At 44.5% G+C, this 24,719-nt stretch overlaps 1 protein-coding gene across 1 annotated transcript in view; it reads left to right on the top strand.

Moving 5' to 3' along the window:
* ELAVL1 (ELAV like RNA binding protein 1) overlaps positions 1-24,719 on the top strand; it is a 96,518-nt gene that overhangs the window by 51,548 nt on the left and 20,251 nt on the right. The window contains exon 4 of the mRNA XM_082243971.1: positions 11,308-11,533. Coding sequence (XP_082100097.1) covers positions 11,308-11,533 — 226 coding nt within the window. The remainder of the gene's footprint in view (positions 1-11,307; positions 11,534-24,719) is intronic.

Here is a 24,719-nt window from a genome sequence, read left to right as displayed (position 1 = left end):
TGGTGATTCCCACCCTGCATAAAGCATGGGAAGCGTCTTCTATGATGATTTTTTTCATCATATGAGAAAGTCGCGTATTGCGTGGTGAGTCTTTTGGGCTCCCCCTCGCATTTGCTCAGTGGCCAGATCTTGGCTTCCTTCAACGGGGGGATTGAGCAAAAGTTGAGTACTGTCAAGGGTCAGGTTTCGGCTTTGATAATTTTTTTCCACAGGCCGTTGACCGCCCGTTCCCTGGTGTGTAACTTTTTCCAGGGGGTGTGACACTTGGTTCTTCCGGTGCCATCTCTGTCGCCAACTGGAGACCTTGGTTGGTGCAATTGGTTCTTCCAGACCCTCCTTTGCGAGTATCGTGGGTATCCCCTGCTTGCCTTATTGTAGAAGGTGGCCTTAGTTGCTGTCACTCTGCACACGGGGTGTCAGCACTGGCGACATTGTCCTGTCATTCTCCCTATCTGTTGGTTCATGGGGCCAGGTGGTACTTCTTCCGGATCCGTCCTTCCCTCCGAAGGTGGTTTCTAGTGTTCACTTGCACGGGGCCACTGTGTTGCTATCTTGTGTCCTGAGCCCCCTCATCCTACAGAATGTGCGCTGCATACTCTGGATGGAGTTCGTCACTCGAGGGGTACTTGGTGACTACGTGTCTTCCCGTACTCAGATTCGCTCTCTGTGCTCACGGATAGCCCAAGGACGGGGCTGCCTGTGTCTGCTGCGACTATTTCCAGGTGAATCGGACAGTCGGTGGTGCAGGCTTCTTTATGGGTCAGGTCCTACCTTTCCCTGTTTCAGCGCTTTCTACTTGGGCGCCTAGTGCTTCCTGGGCTTTTTGCCATACAGGGATCTCTGCTTCAGGTTGTAAGACGACTACCTGGTCGGTCATTCACACCTTTGCTGAATGTGCTGGCATCTGCAGATGCCTCTTTTCGGCCGCAAGGTTTTTTTGCTGCTGTTTGGAGGGCTTTTGGCCTTCCTTGAGGGTGTTTACTGTTTGTTTTCAGGTGGGCCTCATCTTTTGTTCTGATGAGTCCTATGTTGCCTGGTGGCTGTTTTTGGCCTTGGGGATTTGTTCTTTTCTGCCGTTCCCACCCCTAATTTTTTCGCACTGCTTTGGGACGTCCCTACTGATATGAATCCGAGAACTGTGTCCGTCAATGAACGATAAAGAAGACTGGAATTTTGACTTGCCGTAAAATCCTTTTCTCAAGTTCATTGACGGATGCAGTACCCGCCCCTCTATTTTGAGTTGGGTTGGTGTTAGTTTCGGACACTGCTTTGATACAAAACTGACATTCTATGCAGGAAGAGAGAGGGTGTACCCTCCGGGACTGCCCGTAGGCACAGCCAGAACTTTTTCCTGCCTAGTGTCCTACTCCTGTAGGGGGCAGTATAACCCTACTGATATGAATCGGAGAGAACTGCGTCCATCAATGAACTTAAGAGAAAAGGATTTTACGGTAAGTCAAAAATCCAGTTTTTTTTTTTTTGGCCTCCCCAACGATTTCTATGTTTTTTAAGTGGAGGATTGCTGCAATCATTTTGTGGCATTACTCTTAGTCCGTCCATAGCCCCCAGGGTCTTTACCCTTGAGAACCGAGGGGAATCCCACAGTGGGATACCATAAATGCTGGTCTCGGAGTTCAGGTGGGAGGCCATTATAAGATCATGCAATCTAGACACGTGTGAAAGTACTGAGGATTAGGATGGCCCTCTTTGGAGCGGTCCCCGATTCCCAATTTTACTTCAGGGCCCTGCAGCTCAATATCTTGTCTGTTTGGGACAAATGTCAAGAGACCTTGGATCTGCCAGTGCATCTGATGACTAAGCCCAAATCTACTTTGCAATAGTAGAAATCCATACAGATGCTGGGTAATTCTTTCTGATGAATTAATGTGGTAGTATACTCCGCTTTTTAACTTTTCCCTACAGGTAGGCCTATGATAAGGCTTACCTGTAGGTAAAAAAATCGTCTAAACCTGCACGGTTTAGGGGATATTCGCCTTGCATGCAGCCGCTGACGCCAGCGGCACGTGCTCTCTGAAGGTCCGAAGGTCGGATGACAGCTCAGTCTCTGCTCTGCATGCTGAGACGTAGGTGTCAGATCCCGGCTGTTCTCTATGGGGGAATCGGATGAGAACACACCGCCTGTCCGTTCTCATCTGATCCGATCCGCCAGAAGGATGGAAAATAGGGTTTCCATCCGTCCCGATTTGACGGATCAGATGTCAGCGGACATGTCTCCGATAACATCCGTTGCCCCATAGAGATGCATGGGGCATCGGTTAAGAGCCGCCTGAAAAACTGATAGGCGGATCTGAACAGACCGTATGTGTGAAAGGGGCCTAAGGGCTCGTTCTTCACACCTTAACTGCATGAAAACTGATAAGAAAACCACACTTGCAGGGACATCAGTTTCACATCATCTGACTGTGAATGATGCATAAACTGCTGCAGTAGTGCACTTGCTGCAATAATTTTAAATCACTACTGCAGTGCAGTCAGTGCAAAACTTCTAGAAAAAAAGCTAGACAGTGGATTGGAGTCAGTGGACTTGCATTGTTCGTGCACGTGTTGCACACTGCTGCTTTTCCTGGAGATGAGAAATAGTCCCAGACCACACTTTTGTAAATTTTTTTTATCTGCATCCATCCCCATTGAAATTTGAAAGACACTACTGAAATTGAATATAGGCTTAAAAAAACTGGCTGGCTGGCAACCTGTGGTGGAGACTGGCTGGCACCCTTTGTTGACTGGCTGGCACCCTTTGGTGACTGGCTGGCACCCTGTGTGGTGGGTGGCTGGCTGGTATAGGCCTGTAGGTGTGTGGGTATATGTATGTGGCGGCTATGTTAACCACTTCTCGCCCGCCCTATTACATATTGACGGCGGGAATGTGGTTGTGTTATCCTGACCGGACGTCATATGACGGCGGCAGGATAACACAGCTCTGGGCGCCCCCCGGGGGCGCGCAGAGCGGTGATCGGTCTGACACCCTGCATCTCCGATCTCGGTAAAGAGCCTCTGACGGAGGCTCTTTACCATGTGATCAGCCGTGTCCAATCACGGCTGGTCACATAGTAAATAGGAACAGCCGTTGATCGGCTTTCCTTAGTTCGTGCCTGACGGGCACGAGTAAAGGAGCGCCGATCGGCGGCTCCCCTGACAGGGGGGGGGGTCGGCACTGGTAATCAGATCATTGATTACCAGTGCAGACCCTCGGGGGGGGGGGGGGGGGGATGCCACTATGACCCCAGGGATGCCCACTATGACCACCAGGGATGGCAATCAGGGCTCAGGGAGCCCCCCATTGCCCTCCCCATCAGTGATGCCCACAAGTGCCCATCATTGCCATCCTTTAGTGTCGCCCACCAGTGCCCATTATTGCCCACCAGTGCCGCCTATCAGTGCCCATCAGTGCCGCCCATCAGTGCCCACCAGTGCCGCCTATCAGTGCCCATTAGTGCCCGTCAGTGCCACCTATCAGTGCCTGTCAGTGCCACCTATCAGTGTCCATCAATGCCGCCTATCAGTGCCCAGCAATGCTGCATATCAGTGCCTGTCAGTGCAGTCTCATCAGTGCAGGAAAAAACTTTATTTATTTACAAAATTGTATAACGTAAACAAAAAAACTTTTTTTTTTCGGTCTTTTTATTTGTTTAGCAAAAAGTAAAAATCGCACATGTGATCAAATACCACCAAAAGAATGCTCTATTTGTGGGGGGAAAATGACATAAATTTGGTTTAGGTACAGTGTTGCATGACCGCGCAATTGTCATTCAAAATGCAACAGCGCTAAAAGGGGAAAATTGGCCTGGGCAGGAAGGGAGGGAAGTGCCCTGTATTAAAGTGGTTAAACACAGTGTGCACTGTACACTCACTGTCCCGAGACTCCCCGACTCCAGACGAGGCTGAGGGAGGCGGCCTAAGAAGGTAGCTGTTCCAGTGCACAGAGGCGCGTGGCGCAACATACGCAATGACGTCACGACAGTATCGGTAATATCGGGGAAAGTGCATATCGGCCCTCGATATATCGGCCTTGGTCACTGTTTTGCCATGGATGGTTTTCACTAGCCTCCGCAGCCATGTTTGTGTAGTCTGGCGGCCATGTTTTTGATTACCGTGTGTAATGTATAGCGGCGGCCATGTTCTTGTGGTCCGGTGCAGTGAAGGGCAGTGTCGGTGTCAGTGTCTGCTCTTCCTTTTTAATCGTAGTGTGGCAGGCTGTTTGGTGCTCTCCAGCTCTGGGGTGGTGAGTCTCTGTGGGTATACGATCCTTCCCCTGCTATATCCAGCGCTGCGGGTGCGCTAATACTTGTGGTGCTCCGAGCGGTGTGTAGGGGTTTTTATTAAAAAAAAAAAAACCTTTTGTGTACAGTGCGGCTGTTTTAACCATGGAGCCCCTGGAACGAGCATCACCACCTGACCCACTCCTTGAAGCTGCAGGACCCTCTTGCTCTGTCTGTCCTGGCAGCCATGACTGTGGCCCTGCAGTCACTTCTGTCAAAGGTTGATATGGCCCTACAAAGGTGGCCTAGCAAGAAGCACCCTCCCCGGCCTTCGCCTGTATCCTCTGCCTCTTCAGTCTGAGGTGGATTTGGCCGCACGAGTCAGCCCACTGGGCTCGAACAGCGAGGATGAATCCTCCTGCAGCCGCGTATAAAAAAAACGCTGGTGGAGGTATTGATTGTGTCAATGCGGGAAACTTTTTAAAGTTGGAGGACTCAGCTGATGCGGAGTCGACGCCGGTTCAGTTTGGCACCCGCATATATTCCAAGGTGGCTAAGGTGTTCCCCTTTCCTGCCTATTTTGACAGGATTGTCTCTAGTCAGTGTAGTTCCCAGAAACGCATGGTTAGAATACCGAAGCATTTCACTAGGAGATATCAGAGTCTCTCCTGAAAAAACTTGCGCTTCCACCGTCGGACTCTCAGGTTTCTAGGCTAAATAAGGCTATGCTTTTTGCCTTTAAGGATCCCGTGGGGAAGAGAGCTGAGGCTGTGGTCCGGTACTTTTTCACCGTGGCTGGTTCAATGTTGAGGCCGGTGTTTGCTATTCCCTTGGTATCCCAGACCTTAACGGAATGGGCAAAAATTATACGCCAGGATCTGAAAAGGGAGTCAACACCTTCAGTTGATCCAGTGGTTACAATATATTTGTGATGCATCTTTGGATGTGGCCCCCTTGGCTGACAGGGTACCTGTGACGGCAGTGATTCTTTGCCGCATGATATGGTTGAAGTACTGGTCGGCTGACCAGGCTTCTAAAAAAGGTGCTGTCTGATCTTCCTTTTTGTAGGTGACCATTTGTTTGGTGCCTCTATGGAAGAGATTACGGGAGGCAAAAGTACATTGCTTACGCAGACAGCCAAGGACAAGGAACCTCACCATAAGTGGGGTCCCTTCTTTTCTTGTCACAAGCGGCCCTTTCGTCCGTCTGGATTGCAGGAAAAGGGCTCGAGATTATCCCGTAACTTTGCAGGAGGCTCCAAGAGACCCTGGAATGATAAGTCCAAAGCGGCCTCTTCTGGTTCCGCAGACAAGCCTTCCCCAGCCTTAAGGGGCTCCCTCACCTGCGTCTTTGCTTCTTTCTGGATTCGTGGACCTTGCTCATTTAGAACGTTTGTTAGGTGACTCTATGGAAGAGCTCATTAAGGGTCTTAACGGAGGGAAGAGTACGTTATTTCCGCAGGTTGCTAAGGGTAAGAAACCTCGTAAGCGTGGTCCTTTTGCGTCCGTCTGGATTTCAGGAAAAGGGTAACTTTGCAGAAGGCTCCAAGAGACCCTGGAATGGTAAGTCAAAAGCAGTTCGGCAGACGAGCCTTCCCCAGCCTAAAGGGGTGCCTTCACCTGCACCTCTGGAGTGGGGGGACGTCTTTGCCCTTTTCTGGGTCCGTGAACCTTGCTCATTCCGAGCAAAGGTTCTTTCTTTCCAACTTGGGCCTGTCTCACGATCGGCTACAAGGCCTCTACGGGGCAGTGCAGGACCTGTTAGCACAAGGAGTCATTGTGCCTGTTCTAGAGTCTGAACATTTCCAAGGTTCTTTATTCAAATCTGTTTACAGTTCCCAGTAAGGAAAGCAAGGCTTGTCCGATCTTGGATCGCAAAGCTCTGAACCACTTTGTCTGGGTTCAGAAATTTCGGATGGAGTCCATCCCCATGGTAGTATCTTCTGGCCATCTCAAGGACGCTTAACTTCATATTCCAATATATGTCGGGCATCAGCGTTTTCTTTGTTTTGCTGTGGGCGAGGAGCACTATCAATTGGTGGCGTTACCTTTTGGTCTCTCCTCAGCTTCTTGGGTGTTCACAAAGATTTTGGCCCCAGTTCTGGCCTTGCTATAGCAAAAAGGGATCGCGGTACTGGGTTACCTGGATGATCTGCTTCTGCGTGCTGAGTCTTCCCCGGCTCTAGAAGCCAACTTGGACATTACTGTGCAAACTCTTCAGGAGTTTGGATGGACACAACATTTTTAGAAATCGGCGTTGACTCCGTCCACCAAGCTTGACTTTGGGTGTTTCTTCCTTAGTTGAAACTTCTGAAGCTACAGGATGCCGTTCGGCTCCTGTTGTCCAACCGTCGGTCGCTGCTCCGGACTTGCATGCAAGTGCTTGGTCTTCTGGTTTCCAGCTTCGAGGCGACCCCGTTCCCTCAGTTCTATACCAGACCTTTGCAAAGGGAGATTCTGTCCAAATGGAAAAAGGATCCGCTGTCACTGGACAATCTGATACAGTTGAATCAGGTTTCGAGGGAGTCTCTGTTATGGTGGCTCCTCTCCCCAGTGCTTCGCCTGGGAACATCCTTTCTTCCCCTGTATTGGACTGTAATCTCCACGGATGCCAGTCTGTCCAGATGGGAGGTGCCTTGTGAGTGTACTCGGCCAAAGGTGTTTGGACTCGAGAGGAGTCCATTCCTGCAGATCAACATCCTGGAGATTTGGGCGATCAGGCTTTCTGTCCCAATGGATGAATCGTTTGCAGGGACACCCTGTGAGGATACAATCGGACAATGCTATGGCTGTGGCATAATGTCAATCATCAAGGTGGCACAAGGAGTGCCCTGGCGGCCTGGGAAGAGGTCGGTATCTTGAGGTGGGCAGAACTATGTTCCGGCCCTCTCTGCTGTGCATATTCCGGGGGTAGAGAATTGGCAAGTGGATTATCTCAGTCGGCAGACGTTGGATCCGGGAAAATGGTCTCTTCACCTGTAGAGGTTTCATCAGCTGTACCTTAGTTGGGGGACTCCTGATGTGGACCTGTTGGCCTCTCGTCTTAACAGGAAGGTGCAGAGGTTCATGTCAAGGTGTCGGGATCCTCTGGCCGATGCCACAGACGCTCTGATGGCCCCTTGGGGTCAGTTTTGTCTGTCTGATTTTTATGCCTTTCCTCCAATACAACTTTTGTCGAGACTGCTTCACAAAATCGAGGTAAAGGGAATTCCAGTCACTCTGGTGGCACCAGACTGGCCTCGCAATTCTTGGTACGCAGGGCTGGTAGCAGACGTCCCTTGGAAACTTCCTCTCGGCGAAGATCTTTGGTCTCATGGACCAATCTTCCATCCTGCTTTACAGTCGCTGGCTTTAATGGTGTGGCTATTGAAACCAGGTGTTGAAGGATAGAGGGCTGTCGGAGTAGTTGATTCCTACTTTAAAAGCTAGGAAATTACTTTCAGCAAGGTTTATCATAGAGTTTGGAAGGCGTACATTACTTGGTGTGAGTCCCTCCTTTTCTGTGTCTCGACCTTTGGAGTTTCTAAAACTAGGTGTGCAGACCAACGTTTGGCTCTAGGCACCATCAGGGGCCAGATTTCCGCTTTGGCTATATTTTTCCAAAGGCCGTTGGCGGCAAAGTCCTTGGTTTACACTTTTGTGAAGGGAGTTTGCCATCTGGCTCCTCCAGTGTGATCCCGGGTACCTCTGGGATCTCAATTTGGTACTGTCTGTTCCTCAAAAGCCTCACTTTGAAAATATTTGTGAACTTCCTTAGCTCACGGGTTGCAGAAGGTGGCTTTAGTCGCTATTACTTCTGTAGGTATCCGGTCAGTCTCCTTACCTGGTGATTCATTGGGACAAAGTGGTGTTCCTTGGGGTTTGCGTTCGCCTTGTTTCATTTGTATGAAGATATTGTTACCGTCCTTGTGTTCTAAGCCGAATCTCCTGGCGGTTAAGCTCCGAAAGCTTTGGACCTGTAATTAACTATCCTTGTTTCACAAGCAATCCTCCCTGCGGTCTTGCATAGAGGCTCAGGGTCTTATGGTGTCCCCCATTCTGCAGTCCCATATACGCAATTACAAGAGTTCTGCAGAGGGAACTTCTGTTGACGTCAGACAGTCTCCTGCTTCACTGGACAAACAAATTTGGGTTGGTTTACGAGGTCTTTCCTCCTCTGGTGGCTTTGATTTCCTCCCCCTACAGACAAGGGCAAGTCCTTTTCCCCCATTCACTGAATGGTAATTACGATGGATGCCAGCCTGTCTGGCTGGGGCGGTGTCTTGGGTTTGAAATCGGCATTTGATCTCTGCACTCTGACAAAGGCTTGACTACCCATCAACGTCCTAAAACTGGGAGCAATTGGGCTTTTTGCGATTCGGCACTGTGCGACTTTAACTGACAATTGCGCGGTCATGCAACGCCGTACCCAAACGAAATTTACGTTGTTTTGGTCACCTCTGCGCTTTTCATTTTTTGCGAAATTAATAATAAAATGCGAAAATTTTGAAAAAATAACTATTTTTCTACTTTGACAGTTAAAAAATATCCAATATATTCAATTTTGTCAAATATTTAGGCCAAAATGTATTTAGCTACATGTCTTTGACAAAAAAATTCTCTGAGCGTATTTTTAACCGCTTTAAGACCGGAAAATTTTACCCCATTCCTGACCAGCCATATTTTGCGATTCGGCACTGCGTTACTTTAACGGACAATTGCGCGGTCGTGCGACGCTGTACCCAAATTAAATATGTCCTTTTTTTCCCAACAAATAGAGCTTTCTTTTGGTGGTATTCCTGTGCGATTTTTACTTTATGCGCTATAAACAAAAATTTTGAACAAATAATTTTTCACATTTTTTTTTTTATATGAAATTCCTCCCAAAAAAATATAAAAATCAAAATTTAACATTTTAGGCCAATTTGTTCTGCTACATATTTTTGGTAAAAAAAATCGCAATAAGCATATTTTGGTTGGTTTGTGCAAAAGTTATTGCAGCTACTAACTACAGGAAATTCATGTCATTTTTATTTATTTTTTTAACTAGTAATGGCGGCGATCTGCAATTTTTTTTTTTTTTTTTGCAGGACTGCGACATTGTGGTGGACAGATCAGACCCTTGACTGACATTTTTGACAATTTTGGGGGTACCAGTGACATTACTACTGTAATCAGTGCTATAAATATGCACCGTTACTGTAAAAATGACACTGGCAGAGAAGGGGTTAACTTTTATTGGTGATCAAGGGGTTAATGTATGCCTGGTGCTTACTAACTTGTGTGGGGGAGGGGACTGAGTGACACAGGCACAGATCGCAGGTTCAGCTATGCTGAATCCTGCAATCTGTCCCTGCCTGTCACTTAGGAGATCCGCCCGCTTTTACACAAGCGGGCGGATTTCCACACTCGATCCCCGACGATCGGAAGAGCGGCGGTGATCACCGCCTCTCTTCCCCTGGCCCGACTCCCGCTGTGACTGAATACAGCGGGGGCGAGCCTCCGGCGGCGCGCGCGTGCCGCCCACAAGGGGAGGAGTCCAGCGACATAGGTCTACGTCGCTGGATGATAACTAGCCACTTTGCCGCAGTACGGGCAACGTGACCGGTCGGCAAGTGGTTAAACAGCACCGTCCTAAGACCTTTTTGCAGTAAGCGCTGTGAAAATGTGGAATATAATTTAGGAGCTAGAACCAGTTCAGTTAATGGTTTAGAAAATTCAGACGGCATTCACAGTGTACAGAATCTACCTAGCTATTAATATATACAAGTAAAAGCACCAGAGATTGTTTATTCAGGGGATATATACATTTTTTTTTTTCAACTTTGTTGCAAATTGGACCATGCTGTAGGGGTTTCTGATTTGTCTTTCTCTGGATCTTCTTGTGGGTATGGGGTTCTGTGTATGGAGTGTTTTTTTTTTTTTTTAAATTACTGCTGTTACTGGGGATAAGTGCCATTAGCCTTTGGCTTCCCTTATGGCCCGTACATCGGGCGAAAAATAACGCTTGTGAAAAGATTGGACTATAATCTGATCGTTGGTACACAGCTTACGAGAGGCGATCAGGACAGTTCGCCCGATATTATCCGGTCGTGGTCATGCAAGCCTAAAAATTTTGATCGTATTATAACACATCGTTCGATAATCGTATTATCAGTATGTTGTTCGTCCGAAAAAAATGGTGAGCAGTAGACAGCGCATGAGCAAGTAGACATCATTTCCCCTCATACCGGAAGCTTTTGAATCATCGTCTGAGAAAATTCGTATCGTAAGTAACCTCTCCCGTTTGCGAATATAATTCCTATAATTTGGTTCCTAGCAACCAAAAAAGAAACGGACGGAACGTCGTCCGATTTTCGGATCGTGTGCACTGGGCATTAGGCCCCTTTCACACGCGGCAGATCCTTTTGACGGACCCTGCTTGCTCAGCCTGGATCGCTTCCCTGATCCTTGCTGAGCAGGCAGATGACAGGTCTGTCTCCGCTCACTTTGCAGGCTCGCTCTCCTCTATGGGGAGATTGGATAAAGACGGACTGCCAGTCTGATAAAAAATAGGACCCCCATCCATCTGGATTTGGCTGGCAGGATCGGATTGGATAGCAGCGAGTATCAGTGGACACATCCGCCGCTCCATAGGGGTAAATGGATGGTCCAATCTGGTCCACCTGAAAAACTGACAGGGGGTCCTGATTGAAAAGCCCATGTGAAAGGGGCCTTAGGTTTTAGAGCGCATAATCTAACATTCACTAAACCCCTTTAAACCTGAATTCACTAAACCCCCCTAGCTTTTCAGAGCACATGGTAAATGTGAAATGCCTATTCTGTCAAGTGAGTAAGTTTATCAATGGAGAAGAGAGATGGTACAGATGGCATCTGGGTCTCTGTTTTGGGGTAAAAAGTGATCAGGAAATTTTTGACCGCTAATGTATGTTCGGAAACTGCCTGCCACCGTACGTAGGTGATTTCCTGGATTTAAAATGAGAAAAATATGGCTATCCTGTGCTATCAAATATGTACACAGAAATGTTTCAAATGTTGTATTTCAAAGATTAGACTATTTAAATTGTTGATCGCAGTCTCATGTAATTTTTAATATTCTTTATCTGAAGGTTTATCTCGTGGAGTTGCATTTATAAGGTTTGACAAACGATCTGAAGCAGAAGAGGCAATTGCAAGCTTCAATGGCCACAAACCACCAGGTGCATCAGAACCCATAACAGTGAAGTTTGCTGCTAATCCAAACCAGAACAAGAACATGGCACTACTTTCCCAGCTCTGTCACTCTCCAGCACGCCGATTTGGAGGACCAGTTCATCATCAAGCTCAGAGATTTAGGTAAAACATTTATTTAGCATGCTGCCAAATAAATAAAATTAAAGTGGTCGTTAAAGGTGAATGTTGTTTACCTTCATGCATGACATGCATGTACAACTCCCCCCTCAGCCCGATCTTGATCCAGCGATGCATGAGAGCAGCGGTTCTCCCTACTCCCACTGCTTTCAATAACGGCTAGGAAGAAGGGAGCCGGGCCGGAACTATGTGTCCTATAGACACACCCAGGCAGCTCAGGAGGGAGCATGCCTGGCTGTGTGTGTTCCACCTAGAGCTAGCAGGTTGGTTGTCTGAGGCAGTCGACATGGGAGAGGGGGCCAGAAGCGTCAGTGGGCGAACACAATAAGAGGAGAATTGGGACTGCTCTGTGCAAAAGCATTGCTCAGAGCAGGTAAGTAGAACGTGTTTATGTGGAAGAAAACTTTAAACCTTTAGAATCACTTAAAGGTTCAGTACATGCAAAACTCTTCTGGTCATGAATGGATGCTGAATAAACTAGTTACCTGAATACACTAGTTACTGGTTACCTATCTAAAGATAACCACACGTTCTATGTCTTTACATTCTCCTCTAGATCTATAGGGCCTGCCTGATTGGTTACAAATTGACTGTATGGTGAGGTAGTTCCTAGTTGTGGTAAATCTAAAAATTGTACAAACAATTCTAACCTACGTGGTGAGTCTGAAGCTCCTGTCTAGGCTATTTTTTTTAATTACACCCTTTTAATACAAATTATATCATACTATGGAAGCCAGCAAAACATGGTCCCAAATTTTCTGCATAATGACCAGGCGCACCCCCTACTTCAATTGGGGTATGTCTGTGGGAACATCTGGGCCTTCTGCTCTCTGGACATTCCAGATTTTCTGGGTTCAGTCTGTTTTCTGTAATGTTTTTTAAATATATGGGTGACGACTAACAATATTGTAGTTATTCGTTTTTGTGGAAACTGGAATATGACACAAGCTCCTCTAATCCAGTATAAATTTCCACAGCAATTTAGTCCTTTACCAGAGAGAGTATTTCTTGGATCCCAGAACAGGTGACAAAGTGTACTAGGGACTTTCAAATAATAAACAGCAGCCTTCGTAGTCTCTTTTAAAATATAGTCCTTTTCGGTCATAGCATAGATATGACATACCATCCAGCATATATGTCTAATCTATAATATGCACATAGGTAGCTTTCATGCATGCAATAATGTGTGTTATAATCTAGACCTGTACTTCCAGCAATCGCGTCAGCAATCAATTTTTCTTGATATATAGCTTCCTTCCATTGACTTAAATGTTGGTTTTGCTAGCTTCTTTGATACTATGTGTGACAAATAATGTCTATTGGCATAGATCTGCTGCAGGCATAAAGTTCAATCAAAGTTCAGATATTTCCTTATTGTTTAAGGCTAAATAGCATTAATTGGGTAAATAAGTTACCCTTTTAAAAATGCTATTTACCATAAACAAGTGCCCCATAAATACTTAAGACCACTTTCATGTTCAGCTAGCATCATTAGATACTACTTGTATTGTTTATAGCCAAAAAGCAATTTGACACAAACCTTTAACTCGCGCCCTGGATTTTACCCCTTAAGCCGGGTACACTCAGGCTGAATGTCTGTAGACCTATACCGGTTAAACAAAAAACAGCCTGCGGTCTGTCCGGCCTCTGTCGGACATGCATGCTGGCTCCCGATCAGCGCTCATAGTCATTGGCAGAGAGCGCTGATCGGAGTGTTCTTGGGGGGGGGGGGGGGGACTGGTTTTGTACCACTGTCAGAACACAACGGCTTAGCCGATGGCAATCGCTGTACTACTTTGCATATTGAACACAGCGGCTCCAACTAGAGCTGACAGTTTTTTTTTTTTTTTTTTTTTTTTACCGAAAAAAAAAATTCAGCGTGTACCAAGCTTTAGAAATAACTTCCTTTGCCGGGTGGCTATCTAGTTAAACACTTCTAACAGGTTAGCCCACAAGTGCCTCTTGCATGACCATTTGATATGTGAAATGCAGCTTCTCTGATCTTGCATACCTATGTACACACCAAATATATTCTATATAATCTCAAATACACAGAGTGGGTGTAAAAAGTCTACACACCCCTGTTAAAATGGCAGGTTTCTGTGATTAAAAAAAGATGAGACCAAGATAAATCCTTTCAGAACTTTTTCCACCTTCTTAATGTGACCTATAAACTGTACAACTCATTTAAACAACAAACTGAAATCTAGAGGTGCACCGAAATTTCGGCCGAAAATGTGTGTATCCAATTTCGGCCGATAAGGGGTTAAGGATGCCGAAAATGTATAGCCGCTGATATTGGCCGGCCAGGTCCATTATCACTGCTATCCCCGGATTCAGGGGCGGTGTGCTGACAGTGTAGCACTACATTCTGCAGTGTGACTCCTTCCAGCACAGTGAGAGTCAGTGAGTCAGCGAGAGAGCAGAGCTGTCAGATCGGTGCTCTGATGTCCGGGATGGGCGGGCTAAAATGTGGAGCTCCTCCTCCCTTCCATCCACAGCCAGTCAGCATGCAGTAAAACATTCATCCCCCGCCCCTCTCCAGCCCGCCACATTTGACTGAGAGCACCAGGAGATAGCTGCACGGCAAGAAGAAGGTATGACTAGAATTAGAGCAATGTCACATGGAATGCTGGTGGGCTGCAGTGTGTTCCAGATATCTGTGTATTCAGGCATTGTGCAGGTTACCGATCAGCCTCCTCTCCCCTCACTCCTTATGTTTTATCTCCCTGAGCTGTACATTGCCTGACACACTGATAAGAAGATGCTGCAGGAACACATGACCGTTAACCATTTCAGCTTCCATTCAGCTAGTTTGAGCTCTGTGTGTGCTGCATGGGTTTTTTATTTTATTTTTGGAGGATTTACTGTTGGTTCAGGTTAGAAGTTTCACAAACCCATTACCTGTTTACTGAACTCCACTAATCTTGAGCAGTTAACTGTTTGTAAGACAATTTTTATTTTGGAAATTGGATGTGCTGCTGTCTTCTGTCACTTTTACTGACTTGATCTTGCACAGCTGGTTTAAATAGCGTGGAGCAGCCCTGCGATACTATACTAATGATCCTCTACCAATGATATTTGTATTATGCAGCATGAGGGGGTTAATGTATTGCCACTGCTGGTCACTGATGCATTAGTGACCGACCAGTGGCAGTTAATTAACCCCTTTGTGCTACATTAGTGCAACCAGTATCAGTGCAACCAGTGTTAATTAACACTGATACTGGTTGCACTAATGCAGCACAAAGGGGTTAAGTACCACTGGTCGGTCACTAATGCATCCGTGACCAGCAGTGGCAATACATTAACTCCCTCATGCTGCATAATACAAATATCATTGCTAATTAAATTAATCACTTGCCAACCCGTCACAATACATATACTACATACTAGCTACAAGTGTACATCGCTGCCTGTTTCTGTCGTATGCCCCTGTTCTATCTATTTTAAAATCATCTGGGGGAAAAAAGTCGTTTTCGGCCAAGGTCATCCTGCGGTTTCGGCCCAGAATTTTCATTTCGGTGCATCCCTACTGAAATCTCTTAGGTGGAGGGAAATACAAATAAAATATGGTTGCATAAGTGTGCACACCCTTAAACTAATAATTAAAGGAAGTTTTGATTTTATTACAGCACTGTCTTTTTAGGTATGTGTCTATTAGCATGGCACATCTTGACTTGGCAATATTTGCCCACTCTCCTTTACAAAAACACTCCAAATCAGTCAGAATGCGAGGGCATCTCTTGTGTACAGCCCTCTTCAGGTCACCCCACAGAATTTGTATCCGATCAGGTCTGGGCTCTGGCTAGGCCATTCCAAAACTTTAATCTTCTTCTGGTGAAGCCATTTCTTGGATATATGCTTTGGGTCATTGTCCTGCTGAAAGATGAAGTTCCTCTTCCATGTTCAGCTTTCTAGCAGAAGCCTGAAGTTAGTGTACAAATATGTGGGGGGGGGGGGAATAAAAAACTAAAATAATACGGTTCTGTCACTTTTACTGATGGTACATCAATGGAACTGCCTGCAAGGGGAAGCACGGAACACCTAGCATCCCCATGCAGGTAAACACGGCCTCACTGAGGCGTCTTCTGTAGTATGCGCTATGTGAACAAGGCTTTACTATGTTTTTGTTATATTTTGGGGGTGGGGGGTGTGCTTTGGTGAGATATCAGAGGTTTAAATGATGTGTTCGTTTTTTTTTTTTTTTTTTTTTGAGACAGAGAAAGGAACTGAAGACCTAGAGTTAATTTTTCTATGTGCGAATGATCAGTTAACAGAGAAGCAATCCTTACGGATCGCTGTCTGTGTTCATTAAAGTGATTGTAAAGTCTAATTTAAAAAATAAACTAACATGTTATACTTGCCTTCTCTGTGCAGTTGGTTTTGCACAGAGAAGCCTGTATCCTCCACTTCTCGGGTCCCTTTTCGCTTCTTCTAGCCCCTCCCTGCTGTCGAGTGCCCCCCCACCCCAGCAAGCAGCTTGAAATGGGGGCACCCGAGCCAAGCTGCAGCTCCGTGTGTCAATTCAGACCCTGCCCCCTCTCGCTCCTTATTGGCTAACTGAATTTGACTGCTGCGGGAGCCAATGGCGCCAAGGCTGTTTTTTAGTCAATCAGGAGGGAGAGTGCTGGACGGCTGCGGCCATGATAAACCGTGGTCAGTTTACAGGGGGAGAACATAGCCAGACAGGATCAGCCAGGTTTTTTAGCTAAGGAGCCAAATTACACAGCACAAGCACTGTGCTGCTGTTCATGCTTTAGGGGATTTTTTTTTATATTTTTTTAGTGTAGCAAACACTTTAAGCTTATGACAATTATTGTTCCCAGGAGGTCTCCTATCCAAGTACTACCCAGGCCTGACCCTGTTTAGCCCCTGAAATCAGATGATCAGCTCTGGAACATTCAGGGTGATATGGCCATAAATGTGGGAAACTAAACGACTTCCAGTAAAATATGTTAAAAATATCTCGTTGTTACTCATTTCATTATTCAATAAAATACTTGAAACAGAAAAATCTCTCTAAAGATGTAGAATACAAAAATAACCTACATAATTACCTAACTAAAATCATCACTAAAAATTATTAATCACTAATAAAACAATTGAGATCAAGCTTAATGTTTATACCCTCTAGGATTAACACGTTTGTCTGATAAATCCACCAGGATTCTCACCTACTCAATTGTCTAACAAAATCACCACCCCTGCAGTGTTTTGTGACTTTCTCTATAACCCAGAATTTTAGTCCTTGTGAATCCTTTTATAAGCCAGTTTAAAATGTCTGAAGTCGAGGTTTTTGGAAATCTTTTTTTTTTTTATATGATGTACATGTTCTCTCATCCTAGTATTACATTTTCTAGATATGCATCCCTCATATTGGAGCTCGCATGGGCATTCCAATATGTAGGCAACCCCTTTTTGTTGAACAAATACTCTTTTACGGCAAAGCTTTTTCCCCTGGCCGTAGCATGTTTCCTTACAGCGCTGCACATGTGTACACAAACCTGTCGGATTAACCATTTCCCTACCACCCACAGTATATGTATGGTTGTGGTAGGGAAGCGGTTATATCAGAATCATGGTTGAAGCCACAACCATGATCCGGGTGTCATATTTTTTTTTTTTTAAAGAAACCGTATAAAAATAAAATTAAAGAAAATGTTTTAAAGCACCCCGTCCCCCTGTGCTCTTCTAAAAATTCTAGCACCAGACCTGTGTAAATCTAAACTGGTAACTTGCAAAGGCTTTTAAAACGTCACCTATGGATTATTTAAAGTACCGTAGTTTGTCGCCATTCCATGCGTGACATGTTTGGTATCTATTTACTTGCGGTAACATCATCTTTTTTATTTTACCAAAGAAGTTGGTATTATATAGTGTTGTGCTAGCTAAAATTTATTAATGTGTATTTTTTTTAATTGCATTTGAAAATCCACTGCGTAAATACCATGTGACAAAAAAATGCAACACCCGCCATGCTGCTCCAATGGTTGCCTCTGTATAAGTGGTCAGGGAATACCGTATAATGTAGCTGCACCTACAGCAGTCCCTGTTCCTAAAAGCTAAGCAGGCTTTTTTTTTTTTTTTTTTTTTATGTAGGAGAGAGGTGTCAGAATAGGCTTGGGAAGCAAGTGGTTAAAGTGTGTTACCCCAACGCTTCGTATTCCTGATAAGTGCCTGTTGTACCATGTACTTGTATAAGAAAGTATCCTGTTGTCTTGGTATTGCTTTATCTAAAGTCCCTGGTATTCCTGCTAGTCCCCTTGCTTTCCTATTAAAAACTGACCACACTAATAAGAACATTGTGGTAATTTCTCTAGCTGTGCTGGGAACTCGGCCTGCTCTCCTCCAATGATCAAACTTGTCCTGACCCCCACGCTGCACAGCCATTCACTGGCAAGCTTAGTGTGCTGCTGCTTCTGCTCCCTCCAGCTGTGTTGCAACTGAAAACAGAGGGAATGTGATACTTTCTTTTTTTTTATATATTGTTTTAGATCTATACAAAAATGTATTGCCTTTTATTTCCATTTTAAACTGAATGGGCTGTTTTACAAGGTGATCATTTAAAATCACGTGGCAGCTGCCCGCTCCTTAACAACCAGGTTGTTAATGGTTGCTAAGGATGCCGGCAGCTGTCGGTTCCTAAATATCACATGCCGGGACCACTCCTTATTTACCGTATGCATTTTTTAAATTTTATTTTTTTTTTTTTTTTTGTAAATTGACTTTCACTCCAGTTTTATGTGGTATTTATCGAGCGATTTTGCGTTATGCAGTAAATACCGCATAAAGCAGTAGTAGTGAATTTACATTTTCAGGATTAAATGCGATATTTGGGAAAACTCCCAAATACCACACGATCTGGGTCTGTGAGTGGAGTCCACTGTCCCATTTATCCCTTTAACTAAATGATTTTAAAAGGTGGGTGGGAGGGCACACTAGTTCATACAGTTAATGTAAGATTTTATACTGCAGCAGAAGCCAACGAGTTTTGTCACTCAACAATCCCCCTTCATCAGGGCTTGTAGAACAATAACCATAGGGTGAGGGATACTGTCCTTGACTGCAAGTTAGAACCTAGGTAGGTGTGTATAGATGATGCAGGGACTTTGGACAAAGATTTAGGATTTCTGGAAATGATTGGGAATTCCATTCACATACTCCCTTTTTGTGCTGTCCCTTTTTGTATTTTCTTCTCCTTAAGTTAAAAGTTCTAGTTACTAGTACAGTGTTTTCAATAGAGTGGAAAACTCCATAGAAATTCTTTCCCTAACTTGATACATCAATTTTTCCTTTTGGTTCAGTGGTTCTATCCCAAGTCATAGATGGATCTCTCAGGCTTTTTATTCTGACTTTAAGTGTGCAATATCTTCCTCTCTGAAATAAGTTGAGTACTCCCACCTGTAATATTAACATAGGACGAATAATCCTGATAATAGGGTACCATCACCAAAATTAATAAAGATATGTATTTATAAACACTCTGACTTTCAGGATATCAAGAGGAGACATACACCGATGAGCCCTAACATTAATGACCACTGACAAAGTGAATAACATTAATTGTCTTGTTCAAGTGGCATCTAAAATTGGGTGGGATACATCCAGAAACAAAGTGGAAATGTTGTCCCTGAAGTTGCTGTGTTGAAAAAAGAAAAAAATAGGCAAGCTTAAGTATTTGTACGCCTTTGATGAGGGCCAAATTGTAATTGCTAGACGACTGGGTCAGAGCAGCTTTTTGGATGTTCCCTGACTGCAGTGATCAGGACCAACCAAATGTGGTCCAAAAAAGCAAAACCGATGACAGTCATGCGAAGCCAAGGCTCATTGATGCATGTGGGAGAGCGAAGGCTGGCCCGTGTTGTTCGAACCAATAGAGCTACTATAGCTCAAGTTGTTGGAAAAAGTTAGTGCTGGTTCCGATAGAAAGGTGTCAGAACACAGTGCATCCCATTTTGTTGCGTACAGAGCTGCATAGCCACACACCCTTCAGGGTGCAAAAGCTGATCCCTGTCCACAGTCAAAAGCACCTATAGTGAGCATGTGTGTGTATCAGACCCAGACCACTGAGCAGAATTGTGTTTTTTTTTTTTTTTTTTTTTTCCCCATTATGTGAATGGCCGGGTGCATGTGTGTTTACCTAGGGAAGAGATTGCGCCAGGATGCACTACAGGAAGAAGGCACCCAGTGGAGGCAGTGTTCTGCTACTAACAGCTTTGAGCCAGATAACACAGCATACCTTCAGAGGTCTAGTGAAATCCATGCCTCAACATTTCAGGGTATTTTTGGCAAGAATAGGGGACCTACTTAATATTGGGTGGGTGTCCCTAATGTTTTGATTGGTGTAATACTGAAAATGTATCCCTTTATTTTAAATATACAGTATCTCACAAAAGTGAGTACAACCCTCACACTTTTGTAAATATTTTATTATATCTTTTCATGTGACAACACTGAAGAAATTACACTTTGCTACAATGTAAAGTAGTGAGTGTACAGCTTGTATAACAGTGTCAATTTGTTGTCCCCTCAAAATAACTCAACACACAGCCATTAATGTCAACTGCTGGCAACAAAAGTGAGTACACCCCCAAGTGTAAATGTCCTAATTGGGCCCAAAGTTTCAACATTTTGTGTGGCCACCATTATTTTCTTGCACTGCCTTAACCCTCTTGGGCAAGGAGTTCACCAGAGCTTCACAGGTTGCCACTTCAGTACTCCTCCACCACTCCATGATGACATGACGGAGCTGGTGGATGTTAGAGGTCTTGCGCTCCTCCACCTTCCATTTGAGGATGCCCCACAGATGCTCAATAGGTTTTAGGTATGGTCTTTGGGGTCGTTATCGTGTTGGAATACTGCCCTGAGGCCCATTCTCCGAAGGGAGGGGGATCATGCTCTGCTTCAGTATGTCACAGTACATGTTGACATGCATGGTTCCCTCAATGAACTGTAGCTCCCCAGTGCCGGCAGCACTCATGCAGCCCCAGACCATGACACTCCCACCACCATGCCTGGTTGCCTCCACACACACTTGACGTCATTGAACCAGATAAGTTTATCTTGGTCTCCTCAGACCACAGAACATGGTTCCAGTAATCCATGTCCTTTGTCTGCTTGTCTTCAACAAACTGTTTGCGGGCATTATCTTTAAACGAGGCTTCCTTCTGGGACGACAGCCATGCAGACCAATCATCAGATCTGACAGGCTGATACCTCATCCCTTCAACCTCTGCAGCGATGCTGGCAGCACTCATATGTAGATTTCCCAAAGACAACCTCTAGATATGACACTGAGCACGTGCACTCCACTTCTTTGGTCGACCATAGCGAGACCTGTTCTGAGTTGGAACCTGTCCTGTTAAACCTCTGGTCTTGGCCACCGTGCTGCAGCTCAGTTTCAGGGTTTGGCAATTTTCCCATAGCCTAAGCCATCTTTATGTAGAGCAACAATATATATATATTTAGATCCTCAGAGTTCTGTGCCATGTTCCAGTGACCAGTATGAGAGATTGGGAGCGATAACACTAAATTTAACACACCTGCTCCCCCTGCTTGTCACCAGGCCAGTACAGCATCGTCCTATAACTGGTTTGGCAGTGATCAGGGACACTATCTGGTGACAGGGGGTGTGTGTGTGTGTGTGTGTATATATATATATATATATATATATATATATATATATATATATATATATATATATATATATATATAATTTTATTTATTTTTTTATTTTTTTACATGTGACCAGAGCAATACAATGTTACCGTGGTAACACTGGGGCAGTAATCAGGATTTTTATTATTTTTTTTCATTATACACTATTATTGCTTATAGCAGTGAATTTCACTGTTCTAAACAACCAATTTTTATGAATAAACACTATTTAGTCTGAGGGGTTGTGATTGGCCCTGTCTGTACTATGTGATCACTGTGACCAATCACAGAGATTAACATAATAGTACACAGAAAATGGCATGAATGGAAACCATTTATTGTGTACAAATGTCATGTGATCTGCTATGATTGGGCACAACGATCACATGGTACCATGTCTGCGGACACAGTGGGTAACAGATCACACTGCAACGTGGCACATGGGGCGTGTTTTGGGGAGGACATCCACCCAGAATGAAACTCCCAACCAGCCACCATTTGTTTATAGGCCTGGCGGGAAAGTGTTAAAAGTATGTTTAATACAAAAACTATTAAACACTCGACAACTCTTTTCTCATACAATGTCAAAATAACTCTGCGCTATTAATAGTGCAAAAAGAAGAAAGGGAAATTTTTCAGAGCAGCTACTACAAAAAGTGCAATTGCCCTGCTATGCTAATAAAATGCATGTACCTAGAAGAGTTGGTTAACCACTCTGTAATTAAGACCCCATTCACACTAGCGCGACTTGTCAGGGGACTTGGTCGCCTGATAAGTCGCGGTGGGTTGCCTGCCATTGATTAGCACAGGACCCGTTCTAATAGGAGCGACACAAGTCACTCCGACTTAGAAAAAGGGTCCTGTACTACTTTGGGGCAACCTGGAGGCGACTTGCATTGACTTCAATGATATGAAGTCCGTGCATGTCACGCCGAGGTCGCCCCAGCAAGTCACGTCGCCCCTGTCTTAATCCTCTCCCTAAAGGATACTCTAAACAAAATTTATATGTATTCTAAAAATTCTATCTGTGCAAAAAAAATGTGCAATGTAACAAAAACATCAGAAAACAATGTGAATCAGTATAATATAGCAGATTTGGTCCTTGAAAAATATATCCCAAAGAAAAAAGTGCATATTCAAAATGATGATACCAGTCCCATACGCCATCCAATCTTCATGTGATAATCGTTTAAGTGCAATAAATTTCTTCCATGTGTATAAGGATGTTGCACCCATGGCCGAGAGTCATACTGGTCATCAGTCTCTCCAATATTGATGTCCTATTAAAGAAAAGACAAGAGATTGCAGACCTCAAACAGCTATTTTATTGAAATAAAACTTGTTAAAATACATGCACATGGCTAAAAGGGTAAAATCTGAATGAACCCTCTTGCGCGGTGCTATTCACCCTTTCTAGAAAACGTTGCACAAAAACAGGGATTGTTTGCTTGCATACATGTTTAAGGCTACGTTCACCAGGCATATTTTTTTCTGGCGTTTTTACAGGCGTTTTTAGGTTGACAAGTGACCAATGAAAAAAATAAATAAAAACACCTGTAATCTGCCAAAAAAGAAGCTCGTGTACTTTTATGAGCGGCAGGCGTTTTGCTTAAGGCGACAGAACGCTCAAATGTGAACAGGGGCCATGGAAATAAATGGATTTTGTCTTGTTGGGCATTTTTAGAGCTGAGGCTTAGAGCAGAAAATCGCCCAAATGTGAACAGGGCCTTACCGCTTGCTGGCCGCATAACTTGGTTGCACAGCGGCTCTCCAGCACCAGATCACATAGGAGGCGTGCCAGTGCCGCAGCTGTGCTGTGATTTGACACAGCTCAAGCCATTAAGCTGATGCCAGCCAATAGATGTCCGCTGGCACCCGCTGATCGGCAAGGAGAGACGCAGAACAGAATAAACAAGGCAGAGCTCCGTTCTGATAGGGGGAACGTGATGGATGTTGTGTCCCTGCATAGCAGGGAATAAAATCTATCACCTCCCTTAGTAAAAGCAGCACACATCGTAAACACAAACACTGGTTAGACACACATTTTATCCATTTGATCGCCCTAGATGTCTAACTAATTTCCCAGCCAGTGTCATTAGTACATTTTAGTGCATATTTTTTAGCAATGATCACTGTACTGGTGTCACTGGTTCCCAAAAGTATCAGTTACATAGTGTCGGACTGTCCACCACAATATCGCAGTCCCACTATAAGTCGCTGATTACCGCCATTACTAGTATTAAAAATAAATAAAAATTCTGGTGTCTTATAGTTTGTAAATGCTTTAACTTTTGTGTAAATCTTTTGCGTAAATCAATCCAATATACCCTTATTGGGGTATATTGGATTGATTTACCAAATGTATGTAGAAGAGTACATATTTGCCTAAATTTATGAAGACATTTTATTTTATTTTTTTATGGGATACAGTAGGTTTTTATAGCAGAATTTAAAAAAATATATTTTTTCAAGAATAGGCTTAATAAGTTTTTTTTTCTGTTGAATTCCGTTTATGACTGTTTATTACCCCTGCAAGGCAACCTCTTGTTTCGGGTTGTGTTTTGTTGCAGCTCTAATAAACATGAGCAGATAGTTCCTTAACCCACTTGATGTGTGGATTATTTGCAAGCTCTCTGAAGCTAAACCCCACAGTAATCACACCTCTTTAGCACCTGATGGGTTACATATATGGCCTCTAATCCCAGATGATGCCTACTAAGGGGAAACGTGTTGGGCAGAACTAGCAGTGTGACATCAGCACGCACACGCAGATCAATTAGTGCCACGGCCGTGTCTGGGATGTTCGTTTTACTTTGAATAGTTACTCAGTCTCTAAGTGCAATACTTTTTTTTTTTTTACATGATTACAGTAACGTACTTTGAGCTCTCCTCCTTACTTTTGATATACATATCTCTTTGATCCGGAAGGTTGAACTTATCTGGACAGCTATGATCCACTTGCGAGTGAGCTGGGGCTTTCCCTCAGAGGTTATCTCTAAGCGTCTTTGATCCTCCTCTGGGGGATCATATGTTCTGGTGAGACCCAAGCCCCAGTAGGATAAGTGCTGATGCCCTTGAGGGGTTTCAGTGGTTGCAACTGATAGGATATTGCAATAGCTCCTCTACCCACCTAGCAACAGTATTTTTTGCAGCTATATTCCCTTTCCTGGGTCCTGAAAAGAAAAACCAGCTGCAAAAATGTGCCCCCCCCCCTTTTCTCCCCCCCCCCCCTTTTCTCTGCCCATTAGATGCCTTCTACTAAGAATATTAGGTGGTGGGATTCTGTGCCTCCTTCTGGTTGATGCGATATTGGCCGTGATAACCTGAACATGCCTTAATTTATTTGTAGTGCTGCTGCTTTTAATTCTCATGTTGAGGATAGTATTTGGCTATTGATGTAACCCGTTGATTATCTTTTTCACTAAAAATAGAAGCCACTATCTGGGTGATTGAAGGGACCCTTGTAGCTGCAATAGAATTAAGACATACTTGTGCTGGAATACAACAGCTT

This window comes from Pelophylax lessonae, assembly GCF_965119305.1.
Source record: "Pelophylax lessonae genome assembly, chromosome: 1".
NCBI lineage: Eukaryota > Metazoa > Chordata > Amphibia > Anura > Ranidae > Pelophylax > Pelophylax lessonae.
Note: the sequence above shows the minus strand (reverse complement) of the source record. Positions and strands in the feature narration are given on the sequence as shown.